This window comes from Notamacropus eugenii, chromosome 4 (assembly GCF_028372415.1).
Source record: "Notamacropus eugenii isolate mMacEug1 chromosome 4, mMacEug1.pri_v2, whole genome shotgun sequence".
Classification (NCBI taxonomy): Eukaryota; Metazoa; Chordata; class Mammalia; order Diprotodontia; family Macropodidae; genus Notamacropus; species Notamacropus eugenii.
Genome location: NC_092875.1, coordinates 80,766,821 through 80,788,863, shown reverse-complemented (window position 1 = coordinate 80,788,863; position 22,043 = coordinate 80,766,821). Strand labels below are relative to the sequence as shown.

Here is a 22,043-nt window from a genome sequence, read left to right as displayed (position 1 = left end):
CCAATTTATAGAGAAATTTATATAGAGGAATGAGAGATTCAATGACTTGAGCAGTGACTCAAAATATATATGGCAGAGTGGGGCTTGAACCCAGGTCTTTTGGAACTGATTCTTATCCATTATTCCATGTTTCCTTTCAAGTACATTCCCTTTGTTGGGATGACTAATTCCTGCATGGACCTTATGAGTCTCCATGACTGGAGGCTTCTATTGATGGTAGTGTCACTGGTAATAGAATCTCCCCACTGCACATGTGGAAATAGATCTGTATTCTTTTTAGGTCACTTCTCTTTCTGACCTGCTCATCAGTCTTTCTTCTCCTTGAGACTTGAAGGAGTTGAGGGGATGAAGTTAACTTTCTCCTCCTTGCAAGGGCAATGGTAGCTACACGCCAGTAGCAGTGGAACACATGTTTGCCTTAGGTAAACCTAAAATGTGGGCTGTCTTCTATCTTTCTGTTTCCTTTCCTGAGTGTAGGTCAAAAAATATCAACTTTGAGAAATGGGCATTTCCAGGGGCCAGCTGCCCAGTACTGCTTCTTGGAGATAAGCAGCACTGCCAGGAGGATACTGAAATTCCAAATAAAGCTAAGCCCTGGCTAGCCAGAAGATTGGGACCTTCTGAGTTTCCCAGCAGATCTGCCAAAGTGAATGTAAAATAGCTATTCAGCAAACCCACAAAGAGCCTTAGCCTTAGACTAATGGGGGAGGTGGGTTCTGAGTGGTTAATGCCTATCTTTTGGTACCATTTAATTCTTTAGCATTTTTGGTGGAGAAGGAAATAAATCACTTTCCTATACCTATAAAGCATATGATTTCTTTCCTACCTTCTTTGTCAGAGGTAGAAAAATGCTAGGAATTGTCCCCAGGAATCAAATAGGGAAAGCAAGCATGGGGTATGGAAGTATCCTACAAAGGTGAGAAAAGTAGGTGTATCTAAAGTAGGGGTAGCCAGCCTGCAACAACTGAGCCTTATTGAGAGACTTAGAGAGGTCCAAAAAAACACAGAGGTCAATACGTGGCAGTGGGAACATGTGCTTGCCAGGTGAGCCTGTGTCCCTGGCTGTCTCCTGACTTTCTCCTTCCTTCACTAAGCATGGGTTCCTGAGAACAGTGATCTTGAGAAACAGTCATTAATTGTTCTGAGGCAGTCTGGAAAATTGGGAAATAATTAGATTTTGGAGGAATTTCAAAATTCCAGAGAAGCTTTAAAAATTGACCTAAAGAAAAACAAGGCCAGGAGATGGATTAGAGTAATCTTTTTTTTTTTTTAATGGAAAGGGGGATTTACTATTATGCTACTGGCAGGGTTGGTCAGCTTGCTTCTCATTCCCTGCCCTTCTGGTATTTCTAGTGCCTTCTTGAGGTTTATTGAGAGTTAAAGGCAATTTTCACAGTCCAAGCATTCATTTTTGGGGAATATGACAGGAATTGAAAGGAGCGAATGAAAGGGGGATCTAAGGATTATCCTCAGCCTCAGAAAGACTCAGGAGAGATTTTTGTGAATTGGGAAGGGAGGAGGCCTGGGTGAAAGTAATTCACTCACCTTTGCCCAACTACGAGTGAGGGCTGGAGACTCCCTTGAGGGGAGTGAATCAACCAGGTCTTGACCTACCCTTCTGTTGGTCAACAGAAAACAAAAGGATAAATTATTATCAAAGAAGCTAATGATGGGTTGGCCATCCAAAGGCAGGTGGCCCAGTACTTTCACTTCCCTAAGGGAGAAAAATATGAATTCAACAGAAGCAGAAGATGGAGCCTGGGCTTATAAAGTTCTAGCTTTATTATTAAAAGCTAATTTCATCTCTGTGGATAGGAAAGCACTATGGAAAGAGATGTCAGAGTGAGTGATGAGCTGTCCCCACAAGGGGAGTTAAATGGAAGGATAATGTGCGGTGTTACCTGAGAGAGATGTAAGCACTTTCCAAGTTCCCAGTACTCCTGGAAAATGTTGACTTGGTGGCAGTGTGGATGGTGAGTTTTGAGATTGGAGCTAGGAATAGAAGAGAGAATTTTTGACTGTAAATGGTAGGATACTAGGGAAAAGATCTAGGAACAGCTGGTTCCCTGGTTTGGCTGAAACTTGTGAGTAAAGTGTAGTGCGAATTGAGACTAGAAAGAGGGATTGGAGCCAGATTGTGAAAGGCCTTAAGTGCCAAATTAAGGAGCTTGAACTTTATCCTTCATCAAGAGGGTGCTCCTAGAATTTTCTGAGAAGGGAGTGACAAGATCAGACCTAATTATTGGGAATTCCATTTGGATCAGTTCAACATAAGTATTTACGGAGTATTTGCCATCTATGCATCAAGCACTGTGTCAGGGCTGGGGATACAAAGACAAACTATTCCCAGCCTTTGAGGAGTTGATATTCTATTGGGAATTCTATGAGTAGCAGAGTGGTTGTGTCCTGGGCTAGGAGTCAGGACTATCTGCCACTGCCATTTACTAGCTGTGTAAAACCAGGCAAATAGCCATCTCAATCAGCTTGTTTCCTCAACCCTGTTCTACCTTGTTCCACTCAGTTTCCTTATATGTAAAATGTATTGTTGTGAGGATGAAATGAAAGAAATGTGTAAACTAATGTTTTTTAGAAACCTTTAAGTGCTATATAAATGTTTGTCCTTTGTGACCCCATTTGGGGCTTTCTTGGAGGAGACACTGGAGTGGTTTGCCATTTCCTTCTCCAGATCAATTTACTGATGAGGGAACTGAGGCAAACAAGGTTAAGTGACTTGCCTAGGGTCACACAGCGAAGAGGTGTCTGAGGTCAGATTTGAACTTGTCTTCCTGACTCCAGACTAAGCACTCTATCCACTGCACCATCTACCTGCCCCCTCAAAATATGAACTCTCTATAAAGTACCAAGTCATTTGGAATCAAGTGAGGAAAGCAGTAACAACAGGGTGGATGAGGAAAGGCAGTGTCTGCAAATGATGACACTTGAGCTGAGCTGAGAAAGGAGCTAGGGACAGAGAAGAGAGGAAGAGCATTCCAGGCATGACACCTGTGCACAGGGCACAGGGGATGGGCAGGGGATGGAATGTCTTGTAGAGAGAATCAATGACTAGGCCGGTTCATCTGGAAGGTAGAGTACAGAGCGGGAGTGATGTGAAGTCAGCCTAGGAAGAGAGGTTGGAGCCAAGTGGGGAAAGCTTTCAAGTGCCAAACTGAGAAGGAACAAGATTAATTTGGTAGTTTTGTGAAAAATGGAATGGAGAGAGGAAAGACTGAAGTTAGGAAGGCCATGGGATCATAGATTGAGAACTAGAAGGGAGTTGAGGGGTTATCTGATCTAATCCCCTGATGTATAGATGAGGAAAACTGATGCCTAGAGAAGTGACTTGCTCAACAAGGTCACCAACAGCAGGCTATAATTCATTCAATGAACATTTATTAAACACTGCACTATCCACTGGGGTTACAAGAGGAGTAGTTTAGTTGATTTTGGGTTGTACCCAACTCTTTATGACCCTATTTGGGGTTTTCTTGGCAGAGATACTGGAATAATTTACCATGTCCTTCTCCAGCTCATTTAACAGATGAGGAAACTGAGGCAAACAGGGTTAAGTGCCTTGCCCAGGTTACCCAGCTAGTGTTAGAAGCCAGATTTGCATTCAGGAAACTAAGTTCTCCAGATTCCTTGCCTAGCACTCTATCCACCACACCATCTCACTGGGGTACAAAAAGAGGCAAATGATCATCCTGACCCACAGGAATTTGTGGAATAGACTTATTGGGGAGGAGAGGCAATTCACTTAAATTCAATAGGCATTTATTAAGTATTTGCTACGTGCAAAGCACCATGGTAGGCAATGGAGAAGTGAAAAAATGAGTCCTTGACCCCAAGGATCTTACACCTACTGTTCTCCTTGTGATAACGGAGTTCTGGTATCCAGAATAAGTGAAGTAATCACTCCCCTGCCTTGACACTGACAAGCTGCAGAACACCCCAAGATTTCAAGGAGGCTTGAAACCAGAGGGAGTGTAGAGTCAAGGAAGGAGACCTGGGTTGGAATCCCAAATCAAAGATTTACTTGCTGTGTGACCATAACTGAGTTACTTAACTTTTCTGATGTCCAATGTTCCCAATTGTAAAATGGAGATTAATAGCCTGAATCTCAAAAGACTGCTGTGAGGAGCAGACGAGGAGGTAAATGAATGAAAAGTCTTTCAAGTCGTATGTAATGGATGTAAACTTTAAAGTGCTGTATGAACATTTTTCTTACATGCTGATTGCCACGGGCGGTGCATGGTGTTCTTAGCCAAACTGCATAGGCACACCCCTCTCCTCTGCAGGAGCTGGGTTGTTTGCTGTATTTCTGTCTCTGCTACAGAAAGGAGCTCCCAAGACCACAAAGCTATAATAACAGCTGAGAGCTTGAAAAAATAGCCATTCTACAGAGGAATGCTTTGGTTACTGAAGGCTGAAAATTCCTGGCTAAGGCAGCACTTAGGCAGCATCCTGGTCCCCAGACTTTTGTGCTGGGCAGGTTGGGGACTTCCTTGGGTTTCTGGTCCAGTATAAATTGTCTATGTGATGGAGGACTGGCCAATGAAGGCCCAGTTTGCTGCTGTGAGCTGCTAGGGAAGAGAAGGACTCCCCCACCCAATTAGAAGACAGAACAGACAAACCAGATTATGACTATTTGAGCTTTGAAGAGTTGGAAGAGCCACTATAGGTCCAGCAACTGGAGTTGCCAAAACAGCTGATGCTGGTAAGAAACTAATTCTGAGGAGAGATTTGCTTGACCTAACCCAGCAGTGAATCATCCCAGCAGTCAAGATACTATATCCTGTAAGCAAGGGAGCAACTTATCTTTGGCCATACCACCCCCAAAGTGAAAATGGAGGTGGAGAATGGTAGTATGCTTTATACTTCTTTATGTCTACTCTCTCCAGGAACTGAGGAAGTAGAAGAGAAAAGGCTCCCAGTTTCATACTTCTGTTCTGGCTATATCTTCTCAATAAATATCTCCCTGTAAAAACTAACAGATGTTAATTGATTAATTGATACTGAGTAGAGATCAACTACTGAGCAGCTGGATGTTATAGTAGATAGAGCACTAGGTCTGGAGTCAGGAACCTGAGCTCAAATCTGGCCTCAGACCCTTATTAGCTGTGTGACCCTAGGCAAGTCTCTTAACCTTCTTTGCCTCAGTTTCCTCACCTGTAAAAATTAGCTGGACAAGGAAATGGCAAACCACTCCAGCATCTTTGCCAAGAAAACCGCAATGGGGTCATGAAGTCAGACACTGCTGATAGAACTGAACAACAATAACAAAGATCAACTGGTCAAAATGGGGAGATAGTTACTGGTTGTTTGCTATTTGAGGGAACACTCTAGCTGGGGGCTTATAAATAATAATACTAGAGAAACCTTCTAACCCTTCAGAATTATCACTAGAACTCTGTGGGGAGCAGCTGCACTCTGAATGTGGGTTGGGAGCATAAGCCTGGAGCATGAGCCTTTGAGCATATATGCTACATTTATGAACCCATAGATAGTTCCCACAGACTGCGCAAAGAAGGTCTTTGCACTGTATTGCCCTGCAAAGCAAGCTATTCACAGGACCACTTCCTGCCTTATGGATACCTACTGAACAATGTGGAGAAATTTTCCAGGGACCTCTGGGAAACTTTTGACATTCCCTTGAAGTAAGTTAGTTAAGCAGAGGAACTGCTGGCTCCAACTAGGGAAAGACTCCACAGCTAAAGATGCTATTTCTAGATCCTGGGTCAGGATTGGCCCTGGAATATCCCTACCCTGGTAAAGCAATCTTTGGAGGGCTTAGTTACATCCATTTGAAATGAATTATCTGAGGCTGACAAAGCCTGTTAGCATTTGTCTGGCAATGTGTGTACTTCAAGTCCCATCTCTGGTCATGGCCAGCGTTGTAATAGCCTGGCACTAGCCAAACCTGTGTGCTATGAGCTAGTTAAACAATAGGGTCAAATTCAATGTAACTTAGAAGGCACCCTCCCTAGCTTACCTTCTCTAACAAATCATGGATTTCCATCAAGGCAGGGAATCAGCCATGAATCACCTGCCTGCCACCACAAGCTAGAAGCTAGCCCTTCACTCACCTGCCACCCCCAAGTCAATGTTGACTCACTAGTCATCTCAATGCCCATCTCTTTCACACTCTAAGGACTGAACTGCCAGATATTGTGGGCCGCACTGATGGTGGATTTAGCAGCCTCTGAAAACTTTTTGACCTAGTGCTAGCCCATGAGACAGTGAGTGTTTCAGAAATCCTGTGCCATCTCAGTATTTGTCATTAGGGTTTTTGGACCTATGATTTCATTGGTGTTGAGCAGTGATGTCAAACTCAAATAGACATGGAGCCACTAATTCACACATAAGGATTCATGTGGACCGCATACTGACTCAGTGTTAAAATATAATGTTATCTATGTTGGACTATAGTCTTACTTAATTTGTTAAATATTTCCCAATTATATTTTAATCTGCTTCAATGCACTGGGAGTATTGCTACATGCAGCCCACAGGATACTGAGAGTATTGCTTCATGGGCCATGTTTGCCACCTCTTGTAGGGGGTTCTTGAGTTTTAGCAACTGTTCTACAGCTTAAAGTCTTAGAACTGGGGTACTAATAAGTTTGGTGACTTCCTCAGTGTCTCCCAAGCAATACACTTCATAGGCAGGACTTGAACACAGGTCCTTCTAATTTCAAGGCTGGCTCTCTATCCACTATATAATGGAATGGCATGCCTCTTACCCCATTGGCAGTTGCAGAAATTGACAGTTATAAACTCTGGACTGAACCAGTGACCCAAAGGTCTAAGACTCTTTGGGTTTTGTGAGGAGAACACTGAGATACTTAACCCATTTGTAATGAATTCCTCATTGTTCCCTGCAGTGCTGGGGATGGATGGACATATATACTAAACTCCAGCCATGGTATGGGATCTGGGAAAGTTATCATTTTCTCCTCCCAACATTTCCAAACTATATGTCATTTCCAGACACAATTTCTAGCCTGCTTCTGTTCCTCCTCAGGACCAAGACTGCCAGAGTACACTTGTCATAGTCAAGGTAGTAAGTCCCATAAGGCCTTTGATTCCACAATTATGTTAATCTTGGGCAGCTGGATGTACTCACTGACTAGACCAGAGAGGAGAATTCGTGGCAAAGTAGGACAATGGGATTTGGCCCTCCACTTTCCCATCAGAACTCTGGTGCCATTCATGAAAAAGAAAGTTGGAAAGTAATAAGTATTTAATTGAAAATTGGAAAGTAATGAGTATTGTACTTCTGTAATAAGTATTGCAAACAACATTAACATTTGAAACCAGTATCCATAATTCTTAATACCTAATGTCATTGACCAGATCTGGTAGAGATGGTGATAGTCTATGTGGCTCAGTGGATAGAGTGCTGGGTATGGAATTAGGAAGATCTGAGATCAGATTTGGCCTCAGGCACTTAATGAGCTGTTTGACCTTGGGCAAATCACTTAACTTCTGTTGGTTACAGTTTTCTCAGTTGTAAAATGGGGATAATTATAGCACTTACCTCCCAGGGTTGTTGCAAGGATCCAATGAGATAATATTTATAAAGTGATTAGCACAAAGTAAGAGCTATGTAAATACTAGTAATGATCATCACTGATATCTTCTTCACCATATTGGACCTCCAGGGTCAAGGGAAAGCAATCTGTTTGGCATTGAAAGGGGCGAGATATGGAAGATGGCCCCTCTGAGGTCAGTATGGTATATATGCATATTCTCTCATGCTATTTGGATTGTACAATGCCCTGGCCATTTTTCAGAGGTTCATAAATCTGGTTTTTCCATACCTGGCGATTTATCTCATATAACACCTTCCTCTGTGCTCACTCCCCTAACTTGCATTGGCACTGGCAGGTAGGTCTTCATAAAGGCAAAGCCTACCTAGGGTTCTAGGGGTAACCCTCTAAGTGACTACTCCTAACACTGTAGCTCATGAGCCCATCCTATGCGCTTCCTATCCCATCAGATAGTAGACTCAGTTCTTAGCAAAGACATTTACTCAACTAGTAACAGTATGAAAATAGTTATACACATTTCCTTCCCAAAACCTGGGGTGCATTCTCCTACAAATACATAGAGTCCATTGGGGAAAAAGTGGACAGGAACAGTACAATGATAGTAAGGTAGCCTTGGAACAGGAAGGTTTCCATGTCCTTTATTCTCACTAATTGAACTAATAGAGTTCTCATTAAGTTTTTTTTCAATGAGAGCATTTACACCTCAGAAATTGGCAAACACTGCAAAATCAGACTGGAGTGATTGTCCTGTGGCTTGGCTGCCCTTAAGAAAATAATGAAGAAAATGTTAATAATGCAGACTAAATTTAAAAGAGTAAACGGAGTACTTTTTTTGGAGCATGTCCATAGTTAAACATTTACCACCTCACCCTTGACTAGGTTACACCCTACCTCAATGAAACACCTAATTGGGCCCTTTATGTTCTCCACTCTGAAAGCCCCTCTTACTAAGTGGAAGTGAGAACACTGGCCCCCCGGGGAGATCTTCTGAGTCTTGATATGACTCATGAACTATGGTCATAATTTATATGTTAATAGACCATCTGTAAACTGTAATTCTTTGTACCATCTGTAGTTTTTTTTTTCCTGCCACTATTACTGTGGAAGGGGTAGCACAGGACTCAGAGCATTTTTTCTCCCTTGTTGCATGGATTGCCATGGCCAAAGAATTTATCACCAAGTAGCCAGCCTAGGGGTGATGAGCTCCATGTTTAGCTAGGTCAGGCTTTGGGAAGTAGACTGTCAACCAGACCAAATTTGAAGTCTTTTCAATGTAATAGACCTGACAGACCTTGCCCCTATAGTCTTTGATTTGTTGTTGGAGTTTTCTTGGCAAAGATGATCAAGTGGTTTGCCATTTCCTTCTCCAGTGGATTAAGGCAAACGGAGGTTAAGTAACTTGCCCAGGGTCAGACAGCTAGTGAGTTTCTAAGGGCATATTTGAACCCAGATCTTCCTGACTCTAGGCCCAGCTGCTCTATCTACTGAATCATCTAGCCTTTAGCTATCCAAGTCAAATGTTGCCACAATGAGGCATCAGAGGAAGGGCTTTGTAGAAGTTCCTAAACTTGAAGTTCAATTAAATTCAACCAGGTACTGTGCTGGTTGCTGGGGATACAAAATAAAAGCTAGTCCATATCCCCAAGAAAATTAGGTTCTTTTGGGAGCAACACTATGAACCCAGATCAATACAAAATTATTTCCGAGGTTGAGGGGATCACTAAGAGAAAGGTCTCTTGAAGGGGGTTCCACTCAAGCCGAGCCTTCCAGGGAGCAGGCAGGGTGAGAAGGGATCCACACTCCAGAGACCGGGGACACTGCGGAGGGAGACAGAAGGAAGTACGTGAGAGAAGTAAGGTGTGATTAGTATGGAAAGATAGGTTGGAGCCAGATTAAATGCCAGAGGAGTCTAATAATCTCCCTGAAGAGCCAGAGCTTCCAGAAGAGAAACTGCTAAACACCTGGAGGCCAAGTTAAAGAGGAAGCGCTAGCCCCACTGCCAGAAAGAATGAGAGCCGCTCCCTTCCCGCGGTCCCTTAAAAGTTACCGCCTATATGAAGCTCAGTAAACACTTAAAATCATTGAAACTCCAGGAGGGGAAGAGCCCCTAGGGAGAGGCGTGGGCAGAGATCGGATCACAGAAGGTCTGGAGTGCCAAGGAAGGGTTTTGTACCCCTTCCTACTTGAGTGCCCGGACTGGAGGCGGGGCTGGGGCGGGGGCGGGGGAAGGGCAGAAGGATTGGGTCTGGGACAGAGGGCTGGTGTTGCGGTTGAGCCTGGGACTGAAGGGTGGGGCTGGGGTTAGGACGAGGTGGGGAGATCAAACTGGGACTGCGAGCTGGGGATGGGATTGGGGGGTGGGGCTGGGACTGGTACTGGGACTGAGACTGAAGGCTGGGATTGGATGAAGGGAGGTCCAGAGCTCTTAGCACCTACCTAGATAACGATGCCAGCCTCGGCGTCCAGTGACATTTGGGGCTTGAATATCTGTGTGTCCCTCCCACTTCACGTTCCAGCTTTCTTTAGAGCAGCCCAGGGATCTAGGTAAAGTCCTGGAGAGCTAGGCTTGTAGGATTCCCAGCTGTCCTGATCTGTAGACCTTTCCTGTGACACCATCTCTGTCGCTCCCAAGGCTCCAACTTGGGGATCGGTTTTGGCCTTTACTCAAACTGCCAGTTTCCCAAACCAATGTGGCTCTTGGAGCCAGGCCTGTCCTCTGAAAAGTGATGCCGGCCCCCAGGGACCCAGGTGCACATGGGGTCTAGGTCTTTTGGAGGATTTGCTGTCTCAGTGGTGAGGCACCAATCCTCCTCCAGCGGTCGAAAAATAAATAAATATTTCTTAGGTGCCTACTATGTGCCAGGCACTGTGCTAAGTGCTGGATACAAATATGAAAAAGACAGTCCTTGCCCTTAAGAAGCTTACCATCTGATGGATTAAGACGACATAGGAAAGGAAGCTGAAAATAGCATATTTGGGGGTGGGGGTGGGTAGGGAAAGAACAGAAGGGTAAAATCACCAAGGTATATGATGTTCTGTGGAGCTGAAACCAAGCTGAGCTGCTGATAGAAATGGAAAATTACCCAGAAAGTTCTAAGCCCTCAATCAGTCCGTTAACATTTATTAAGCTCCTATTGGGGATAGAAGAAAAGGCAAAAGACAGTCACTGCCTTCAAGGAGATTATACTCTGAAGCAACAAATATCTATAAACCAGCCATATACAGGATAAATAGGAAATAATTAACAATGAGAACGCACTGGTATTAAGAGGAGTTGGGGAAGGCTTCCTGTGGGAACTTGAAGCCTGCGGGAGGAGGAGTATTCCAGACCTAGGGTTCAGCCGGAGAAAATGTCCAGAGCCAAGAGACAGAGTGTTGTTCACGGAATTACTAGGATGCCAATATCACAACTGTATGTGCTGGGGGAGTAAGAAGGAGTCTGGGTTATGAAGGACTTTGAGTGCCAAGCCCAGCATTGTCTATTTAAACCTGGAAGTGATAGGTAGCCTCCCTGGAGTTTATTGAGTAGAGAGTGACATAGTCAGATCTGAGCTTTAGGAAAATCACTGTGGTGGCTAAATGGAGGATGGATTGGAGTCGGGAGAGGCTTAAGGCAGGCAGACTGTTGCAATAGTGGAGGTGTGAAGTGGGGAGTTGCAGTGAGTGTCAAAGAAAAGAGCGGGAAGTATTAGAGATGCTGCAAAGGTGCAGACCTAGGAAACAGGTTGGATATGGCGGAAGAGGGAGGGGGGGCGAGGTATTGAGAGAGAGTGAAGAGAGGAGATTAAATGCTCGGAGGCGAGGCTGAAACACCGGCAGATTGGTGTTGCCCTCTCCAGTAACAGAGAAGGTAGCAGAGGCGCAGTGTTGAAGGCAGGCGTTTGGGAGGGGTTTACTGCTCCACCCTCCAGACCTCCAGTCAGAAGTGGGAGGCACCTGAAGGCACTGAGGTGTGGAGTATCAGACTTCGAGTCCACGCCAGAAGGTGAGATTTCCGGTGATTTACTTATCTGAGGGATAAACCTTAGAGTTGAAACCAAGCTGAGCTGCTGCTCCATCAACAAGAATTTATGAAGCGCACAATGCACAAGCCTTTATTAAGGGCATACTGTATACCAGTCACTGTGGGAATATAGAGGAAAACCAAACAAGTCTCCCTCCCCCCCACTTCCCACTAAGTTTCCATATATTTCTTTTGCCTATACTCATTAGAATATAAGCATCTTGAGGGTACGAACCATCCTGCTTCTTTATTTAATACAGCGCCGAGTAGGAGGAGCTTAATAAATACATTGACTGAGCCCATATAAAATAAATACGCAGAGATAGTTGGTCCTAGGGGGAAGGGGGACTGGTTGCAGGTAGGGGACTTGGGTAAAACCTATGGAAGGATATGTCCGAAGGACGCTCCGGCTTCCAAAAATCCCGAAGCCACTGAGTCCTCCTCGTAGACTAGAGCGGCCGGAGAGAAGCTTTGGACTTGGCTGAGGCGGCTTCCGGGGGGAACTGGACACGGGCCACACTTCCGTCCGAGGCTGGCTCCCTCCTTTTGTGAGGGCAGCCCTATTCTGCCAGTAGATCCCGCACTCTGGAGCTAAGGGTGAGTCCGGTATATAAATGCCAGCGGCTGTCACCGCCATCATTATTATTAAAAATAATAATATTATCGTAGAGGTAATAGGGAGCAACTGAAGGTTTTTGAGCAAGAGAGGAGTAATATGCTAAAACTTGTGCTTTAGAAATATCACTTTGCCAGCATCGTGAAGGATGCCGGAGGAGAGCGAGGAGGTCTGATAATCCAGGCAAGAGGTGATGGATGAGGACATGAACTTGGGTCATAGTCATTTTAAGTGGAGAAAAGGGAACAGACAGTATACGAGAGCCCTTATGGAGATAGTAACTAGTTGGGATTCTTGGACATACAATATTTATACAATTAAATAAACACAGTATAATTTGAGGAGTGGGGGCACTTAATAACCGTCTGTAGCAAGACAGGCTTCCAATAGGAGGAAGCATCAGAGATGAGCCTTGGAGAGGCTAAGGGTTCCAAGAGGCAGCTCAAGTCAATGAGCATCATCTTCTTTGGTGCGGTGCATTCCAGGACTATTTTGTTTTCCTGGCTCATAGCTGCTACAGCAACTGGATGTGGAGAGAGGTGAGTTTCCATCAACCAGCTAGAGACAGGGTTAAAACTACCAGGATCTCAGAGCTATGACGAGAGCCGGGCACCACCTGACCCGATGGAAACCACTTGTTTTTCAGTAATTGAGCTCTCTGGGTACTGCTTTGGCATAGAATAAATAATAATCGGGTAAGGGAAGCGACTGGAGGAGTTGATGAGTTCACTGCTCCTCTTTGTGACCCCTGAGTGGGATAGACTTAGTGAAGACTCCTCAGATTGTAATTTTTCTCCCAGGGGTGAGGTAAGGCCTAAAGGCTCAAGGTTACAATATTTTTAGAATAGAATAGTTCCATATAAGGATATAAAACTGTGTAGTGTATTAGGGTCTCAATGATTGGACAAAACTTACATAATTCCTCGATGTCTTCATTTCAAAAGGGATTGGTTAGATTTCGTGTCTAGAATGTAAGACCATATTCTCAGCTAATGAGGATAATGGTCAGTGGGGGGAGGAGGGACTTGCGTTAGGGTCTATATAAATCACTGCCCTTTTCCTTGTCTTCGGCTTTCCTACTCCTACAGGTAAGCCCCGCTTCTCAAGAATTGAATAAATTACTTTTCTGTCATCACTTTGAGAGGCCTCTGAGTAATTGATTTATGTAGGGACCTGAGCCATCCCACACAGTTTGGGGGCTCGTCCAGGATCTATGACCTTTCTGAGAGACGGCTGATAGCTCAGTTCAAAAACTGGGCGCCCGTGGGGAGATTTCCCCATTGTCCTTGAAAAGGGCTGCTGGGCCTCCCTCTCTGCAAGGTAACGACCTGAAGCAGAGGAACTCAGTGAAGACAGAAAAGAAGAGAGATAGGGACTCCAAAGACTCTGAAGCTGTGAAGTGTGTAAAAATGCCAACCGGTTGGTGTTGAAGTTTGCAGTCAGGCAACTTGTACACGTATACGACCCAGTGGTAAGCGGGGGGGGGGGGGGGGGGGGGGGGGGGGGGGTGCCTGGGGGTCAATTCGTTGAGTCTTAGATAGACTCGGGGAGAAGGTGACGACTCCCAACCAAATTAGTGGACTGCGGGACCCCAGGGTGAAGGGCCCCCCCAAAAACGTTTGCTGGGTGACTGCTGGTGACGGGCGACCCTCACCTGAGAGCTGGCAAGAGAGCTAGCAGGAGAGCTAGCACAATTCGTTGAGTCTCAGACTCGGAGGTGTTGGCGACAACCCTCAACCAAAATGGGACAAAAGCAGTCCAAGAATAGAGCTTCAGAGTGGAGTCAGGAAGAAATACCGGTAAATAGTCCCTTGGGAAACTGATTACAAAATTGGCATGAATTATCAAAATATAAGGGAAAGGACAAGAAGAAGATGATTAAGTATTGTTGTTTCATATGGGGTGAAAAGACATCGGAGGAGGAGGCACAATCTGGCCCAAATATGGTTCCTCCGAGGATTGGGTTTGCCAAAAATTTAAACCTATATGTACTATTTTATTCTGTTAAATGTTTTGTCTGTATATGTTGTGCTGGTATTTCTGTGTGAATGAAAGTCTGTGTGTCTCTGTTTTTATCTGATAAGGTTGTAAATTTAGCCAGCCAGCCAGCAGGAGCAGAAAGGCTGAGCTGAACTGTCCTTGAAATTCCTGTTACTCCCTTTCTTCAACCCCTCCAGACTAGTTTCAGAGGGGCAGAGGGACAAGGAGGGAGAGAAAGGAAAAAAAAAATCTTTTTCCCTCAGACCTAAGAGGCATGCTAGCAACCATTTAACCATTTCCTGCCTCACCCAAAAGAAGAAATTTTAGTATAATGGGAAATAACAGAAAGTGAAGTGAATTCACTCTGGTCGTATTTGGAATTGTGAATAGGTGAAATGTGTCATTCTTAATTTAATGTTTCAGATAGGTTAGAATTTATTAAAGTTTGGTGGAAGTAAGCAGAAGATTAGAAAGTAAAAAAATCTCAAGTAAGCAACTTAGAGCTGAGAGTTTTGGATTTAGGTTTAATTAGATCAATATATTTGATGCCAGACAATGTATTTAAAGTAAAAAGATAATAAGTTTAGTTTTTCTTTTTCTTTGCAGAGTGGGAGGGCCAGAAAGGGGTGGCCTTGGGAATCCTGGAACAAATAAGAGGAGGGCAGAGACAACCAGCAGTATTTCTGCCAAAAATGTTAGATCCATTAATAAAAGGATAGGTATTTGTTAGATGCAACATTAACCTAATGTAACTGTTACACGATTTTAAATTTTGTAATTTATTACATATAGATTGGGGTTTTAAAAAGATGTGATAGAAATTTGATAATTTGAAACTTACATTTGGTTATAAAAAAAGAGCTCAATAGGTTAATGGCTTCTTTTAAGTTTTAAGTAAACTTAAATAAGTTTAAATTTTTAGGTAATCCATCTAAATATTGTATTAGAAATTGCATTGTTAAGTTAATTAATGAATTGGTTAAAAAGAGCTGTTATGAATTGTTTTATGAGTTTCCTTGTAGCATTCTTATTAAGAAAATGAGAACGCTTTAAAAATGTACGGGTATATATATAGGTGTGATTTTCAAGCCTGTTTCATCTGAGCATGTATTATGTTAAAAGTTTATTTCTGTTGTTGAAAAGGAAATATTAGCTAAAATTGTTTTTGCCATGAATCAAGCATTTACTCTAAAGTTATTTTTGTAAAAGAAAGTTTATGGGCAAATGTGAAAAGGCTTTGGGTTTAGGTCTTTTCTTGTGATTTCTGTCAATTAGTTTCAAGGGGATTGTGATAAATTGTAAACTGTTCGTAAGAGAGGAAATATTTGCTGTATTAAGAAATACTTTGTAAAATCTTTCATATGGGTTTTTGGAAGGCCTACCTATCCAATTTGTATTTGTAAGTTACAAAAGTGGGAAGAATTTAGTTTCTCTAATAGGATATGAAAATGCAATTGATGTCATCTGAAATTTATTGTTCAGGTTCATAGCTAAAACAATTTGTTATCACTTATGAAAATTATGTTTGCCATTTGTAATTCTAATGCTAAAACCTAAAGCTGGTACACTGTGTGAATATGTGGGGGAAAGAAGCAGTCCTCAGGCTAGTAACAAGCACAGCCCCAGCAGCTGAGGAGATTGTATATAGAACTTGCTTTGGTGAGAATTTGAAAATGTATAAGAAATGATCTTCAGTGATTGGCTCTTTAGGGCAAATTTAGAATCTAAGAAGTAAATAAAATCCCTGGGGACATTCTTTCTAAATCTAATGGGAATAAATAGATATTGTATCATTGTTGTATAGAACAAGATCGGGATTTAAAGTTAACTATAATTGTATTTTATTTACAGGGGGATTCAGGAAAAGGAATCCCTTACCAAAAAAAAAAGTGTGGGGGGCCCAGGTGGTCTGGGAGCTCCAGGAATGGTCTTGATGGGAGTGGCCAGTAAACTGGAGATTTGGACTGATAGAATTAAGAGTGGGAAGTAGAATAGACTTGGGCATAGTGATAGAGTGGATCTTAGGAGAGCTGGTTCACGTGGGAAAAACCAAGGAGTTTTCAAGGTGAGGTTTTCCAAGGCCTTTAGACAAATGGGACTAAAACTCTTTTGGGGTAATGGACAAAGGTCCCAACTTGGAATGAGATCTTTACATGTTACAAAATGATGTAAAAGCAATTAGTATTAAAACAATTGACTGAATTAATTACTGAGACTAAATCAGAGACATCTTCAGTTTGGGAAAAAGAATTGCAGTCTAATTTTCTTAGAGGTAGGTAGCCTCTGGTAATATTTGGCATTGAAAGTTAAGTGATTGTTTTGATTTGAATTCATTACATGAACATAAAAAAATTCAAGTTAGTGTTTGAACTTATCACATGTGTAGCTTGTTCTTTTAGACTGAGCAGGGTTAGAAAGGAATAAAGTAGTTTGGGAAACAGATATAAATCTATTAGAGCAATGACTTATGATTGTTATTCAATCAGGAACTAGAACATGTATAGAAAGGCACGTAGGCTACTTAGACCTGCTTCAAAGATGTTCCTTGGCCAATGTGAAATTAGTCATGTCTGAAACTGATTATTGGAGCTTGCTATTTTAAGATTTTTCTGGGACTATTAACTGACTGTTCTTCTGAGTCTAACTCCAGGTGTGGATAGCAAGAGAGGCGGTCTGAGCCACTGATCCATGATGCCAATAAGCCTGTGAGATGCTGGTATGAACTGCAAAAAGGTGATCTCATGGGAAGGTCAGGAGAGCGGCTGTTCAGCCTGAGCTGAGGTAGGATTCCCCTGACTCAATTTCCCCACTGACACCTGGCAGACTTGAAGCCTGGCTGAATGCCAGTTGACAATCTACTCCTGCCTGGAACTGATGTGAAGTAAGGGAGATGTTGTTTCCCTGCAATGTCCCTACTCTTAGTGGCAAATTCCTAAAATCAGAAGTTTTGTGAGTAATAATACCAGATCTGTTCAATAATAGATTGTTGGTAGGGGAACATCTGAGGTTAAGTCTAAAATTGAGCTAACAGGTTTAGGACTTTAGAACAACAATAAGTTAGGGTCCTTTAATTCTTAGTAATAGTGTGAAGACAATCAGGTCAAGGGCTTGTGAGGCTAGCATGCATCGTTATTATTTTGTCCTAGTTGGTTAACGTTAAATGAAAAATGGTTTGTGGACTATATTGCAAATGCTTTAAAAGAAACATCACATGATCAGAAGTTGGAATTGTTTTATGATGTGATATGCACTGTGTTAAAAGTGATTATTTATTGTATTTATATAAGTACTGGAGCCTGGTATTGACTCCTTAATGAAATCTCATCTTCCTAATGAGGGAATGAATAATGACTTACTGTGAAATGTAGAAGCTGCATTTTAATGTGAATTTTCTTTTTTTGTTAAATGACAATTTGTCAAAGTTTCAATTTTGATTTTTGTAAGAATGATAGGAGTGGTAATCTAAGATGGTATTAAGTTCAGTTTTGTAGGAGAGTGGACATCTGGATTTCTACAAGAAGATAAAGAAAAGAAGATGCTGAGATGCTGTGCTGAAGACTGTTTGAAGGAGCATCCAGATCAGGAAACTGCAGAAGATGATACTTCTCCCCAGACTGCTGTATGAGATGGAACCTCTAAATGGACAGTTCATAATTTAAATCTCTGTATCTGTATTTATGACAAGGGGACTGCCCCCTGTAATTTGCTAATGTGTCAGTCAACTTTGCTTCCTTACCATATTCATAAAAAAAAAAGGAAGATAGATGAAGGGAAGGATTCATAAGGGAAAGAATGTGAAGAGGTATTTATTGATTGGATTTAGGTACAGAAAAAGGAAAAATAAGAGGAGGGGAGGAATATGGGTAAGTTGAACCTTGAACTATCTATTCCCCCATCCCAATTCAGAAAATGTTTAGCATGATTGGGAAGCCAGTAGACAAAGTTATGGAAGGTGATTGCATTTAAAAATTTTGAAGTTGTTTACTTTCATTTATAATTATTACTATTAGTTATTAAACTCTCAAGCTTCATGCTTGGAGACACACTTTGTCAGTATTTAAAAGCTCCATTTGAAGCGTGTGTGAGAACGCACAGAATTTGGAAAGGGATAGCCAATGAGGTATATATATATATTCATTATAAGTTTTGTTATTTGGGGAACTATACTAGGATTATTATTGTTTGTTCTTAACAGGATTCTCTGTTCAGCAATTGTCCTAAGCCATTAATCACAATATCTAAACAGGACTCTTCTATTAAGACTGCGTGGACTTGACAAACCATGGGAACAATGCAACCAAAATGTAATACCCTGGGAATGTCCCTTTTAGGCATGATCCTGTTCCCACTGCTGGGACACCAGGCCGCAGTTATCAACCCCCCCCCCTTGAAAATAGTTTCCTGGCCCTAATTCAGACCACTGGGGACACCTTTGAGGTATCCGACTGTTGGATTTGTGTGGGGACCTCAGCGGTTAAGCCAATGGCCATGGGTAGCAGTACCGCTGAGTCCAGTCTGGATTTTAAGTAATAGATCTGTAGTATATGACAGAACAAGATTCTGGACAAGCCAAGAGAAACACCAATGGTCTTTGTCTGAATCAGTTCCAGGTGAACATTGTTTAAACCAAACAGGACCTGAATTGCAGGAGACATGGCTGGGAGAAAGTAATTGTAAATGGACATTCACATAAAGGCCAGAAACCCTGGCTCGTATTGATTGTGCCCAGTATGCAAACAGATGGGATCAGAACAGTATTACCTGTTCAGATGGTAGGGTGATTCCCTGTACCCATTAATTTTTCCCATCCTCTTCATATGAAGAGAGAGCAAAAGGGGAATATCACGAAAGTTGTGGGTATAAGTTTTACAACCCCTCTGATCCCAGAAAACCATGTGAAGGGGGTCATGACCATGACTATTTGTGGAGTTGTATGTATACGAACAGTATTAAGAATAACACAGAATATAAAGAATGGGTATGGAAGTGGGAGAATGGAACACATAGGATGATGTTTGATACTTTCTGGAGTGTAGTCAATAGAATTGGGGAGAATTATCAACATTGTATATGGAAGAGGAAACAACAGCTATGGAAGGGTAAGTCAGAGATCATGAAAGGGGGATCATTAGGCCTGGATGATGTGAAATACTTTCCGGCTGTGGATTAGAGAGTAAGACTGTTTCTAGAGGAAAATCCTGCTTTGAGAGGGCATTATTGGATATGTGGACAGACAGCCTATACTCACCTTCTGCTAAACTGGAGAGGTGTTTGTTACATTGGATTGGTGAGACCTAAATTCTTTTTCTTGCCTGAATCAGGGAAACAGCATCTAGGGGTCCCTCTATATGATGATCTAGCAAAAAGAAAGAGGAACATCGACACCTCCCTCACTCAGACTAGAAATGCAAATCGGTGGGGTGATACTTGGGCTCCTGAGAGGATAATCAGAGAGTATGGGCCTGCAACTTGGGCTCAAGATGGGAGCTGGGGTTATAGAACCCCTATATATCTATTAAACAGACTAATCAGACTCCAAGCAGTAGTTGAAATTATAACCAATCAAACAGCAAAGGCTTTGGACTTATTGGCTGATCAAGCCACACAAACTAGGGAAGCAGTACTGCAACATAGACTAATCTTAGATTATTTGCTTGCAGAAGAAGGAGGAGTTTGTGGGAAACTCAATTTATCTACATGTTGCTTAAAAATTGATGATAATGGAAGGATAGTGAAAGAGATCACCAAGAATATCAGGAAAGTTGCTCACTTTCCTGTACAAACTTGGGGCTCCCCTTTCAATACATTCTGGTGGTCCTGGTTTGAGGGGAGCTGGTGGAAGAGGTTACTGTGGTTTGGCCTTATAGCAATTAGTGGTATTGTATTACTTCCTATTTGTTTACCTTGTTTGATTTCACTAATTACTAAAATAGTTAGAAGTTCTTTACTAAAACTTGCTAGAGTAGAAGAAAGGACTGAAGGAGTCATTCGACTGATGATATTAAAGAAGGAAGGTTGGGCACCTGTGGAGACAAGAGATATGAATGATCCTGATTGGGATGAGGAGGTTAATAGACAGTGTGAGATTATGTTACAGAACTTTGGTTGAAACATCTGTGAGAAGTCTTCAGGCTGATAAAATAAGAGGAGGGATTGAGTGGGATAGACTTAGTGAAGACTCCTCAGATTGTAATTTTTCTCCCAGGGGTGAGGTAAGGCCTAAAGGCTCAAGGTTACAATATTTTTAGAATAGAATAGTTCCATATAAGGATATAAAACTGTGTAGTGTATTAGGGTCTCAATGATTGGACAAAACTTACATAATTCCTCGATGTCTTCATTTCAAAAGGGATTGGTTAGATTTCGTGTCTAGAATGTAAGACCATATTCTCAGCTAATGAGGATAATGGTCAGTGGGGGGAGGAGGGACTTGCGTTAGGGTCTATATAAATCACTGTCCTTTTCCTTGTCTTCGGCTTTCCTACTCCTACAGGTAAGCCCCGCTTCTTGAGAACTGAATAAATTACTTTTCTGTCATCACTTTGAGAGGCCTCTGAGTAATTGATTTATGTAGGGACCTGAGCCATCCCACACACCCCTTTTGGGGTTTTCTTGGCAAAGATACTGGAGATACTCCAGCTCATTTTACACATGAGGAAACTGAGGTAAATAAGATTAAATGACTTGCCCAGAGCTACACGGCTAGTAAGTGTTTGAGGCCAGATTAGAACTCAGGAAGATGAGTCTTCCTGTCTCCAGGAGCTGGACTCTATCCACTTTGCCACTTAACTGCTGCAGTTGATGAGCAGTGATAAGTAATGAAAGGGAAGAGAGAAAAAGACCATTAATGAAATGCTAAAGATATAGCAAAGAGAGCTGAAGCAAGTTCAGAAGGTGATCCTACTTGGATCTACCTTCTAAGACAGGTAACAAGATATACAAAGTCTGGTTACTACAGTGTTCATTTCAATATACATTAAGAAAACAAGTACATGAAATTTCACAATTTTATATAGACACTTCTTTTTCTCTTCTTTGTATATTGAAATGTTCACTTTTGTTGATGCTGTTAAAAATAAAAATAAAATTTTATGAAAGAAAGGCTCTAAAACCTAAGCTACTATTTAACTCCGCTGTGTGCCTCTTGAGAGCTTAAGGACTCCAGAAAAATTACCTGGCTTTGTGTCATTTGGAAATTTGATAGATATTGATACCTGTTAGGTCTTTATCAAAGTCATTAATAAAATGTGTAGCAAGCAGCACAGTCCAGGTCCTGCGGATCACAGATCATAAAATTTCACAGTTGGAAAACACCTCAGTATCTATTTAGACCAACCCTTAACTTGGAGGGAAAAAGACAAATCATTAAGCATTTTATTAAGCAAGTGCTTAATAAGCACTTTAAGTGCTGAGAATATGTAGAAAGGCAAAGAGAGACCCTGTAGGTAAGGGAGCCCACAGTCTAATGGAGGAGACAATGCAAATAACTGCGTGCAAGTATGATACATACAGGATGAATTGGAAATGTCAAAGAGAAGGTGCTAAGATTAAGGAGGACTGGGCAAGGTATCTTGCAGGAGGCAGGCTTTTACTTGAGACTTAAAGGTGGCTAAAAGGTTGAGATGAGGAGTAGAGAGCTCTCATAACCTCACCTGGATTAATTACAATAATTCGCTTGCTAGTCTCCTTCCTCAAGTCTCTCTCCACTCCCATCCATCCTACGCTCAACTAGATTAACCTATAGATATGGTAGAATTTTCATGGGCTATGAGGAATATGAAGAATTCCAGGAAGACTTGTATGAGTTGATGCAGAGTAGAATGAGCTGAATCAGGAGAAAAATATACACAAAGAACACAAGTATGCAAATAAATATAGTACTTGAAGGCAGATG

At 42.2% G+C, this 22,043-nt stretch overlaps 1 protein-coding gene across 1 annotated transcript in view; it reads left to right on the top strand.

Annotated features, from left to right (window-relative positions):
- Positions 1 to 12,317: 12,317 nt before the first annotated feature.
- The window catches only part of LOC140502259 (uncharacterized), a 33,083-nt gene continuing 23,357 nt past the window's right edge, over positions 12,318 to 22,043 (top strand). The window contains 1 exon segment of the mRNA XM_072606545.1: positions 12,318 to 12,338. Coding sequence (XP_072462646.1) covers positions 12,318 to 12,338 — 21 coding nt within the window.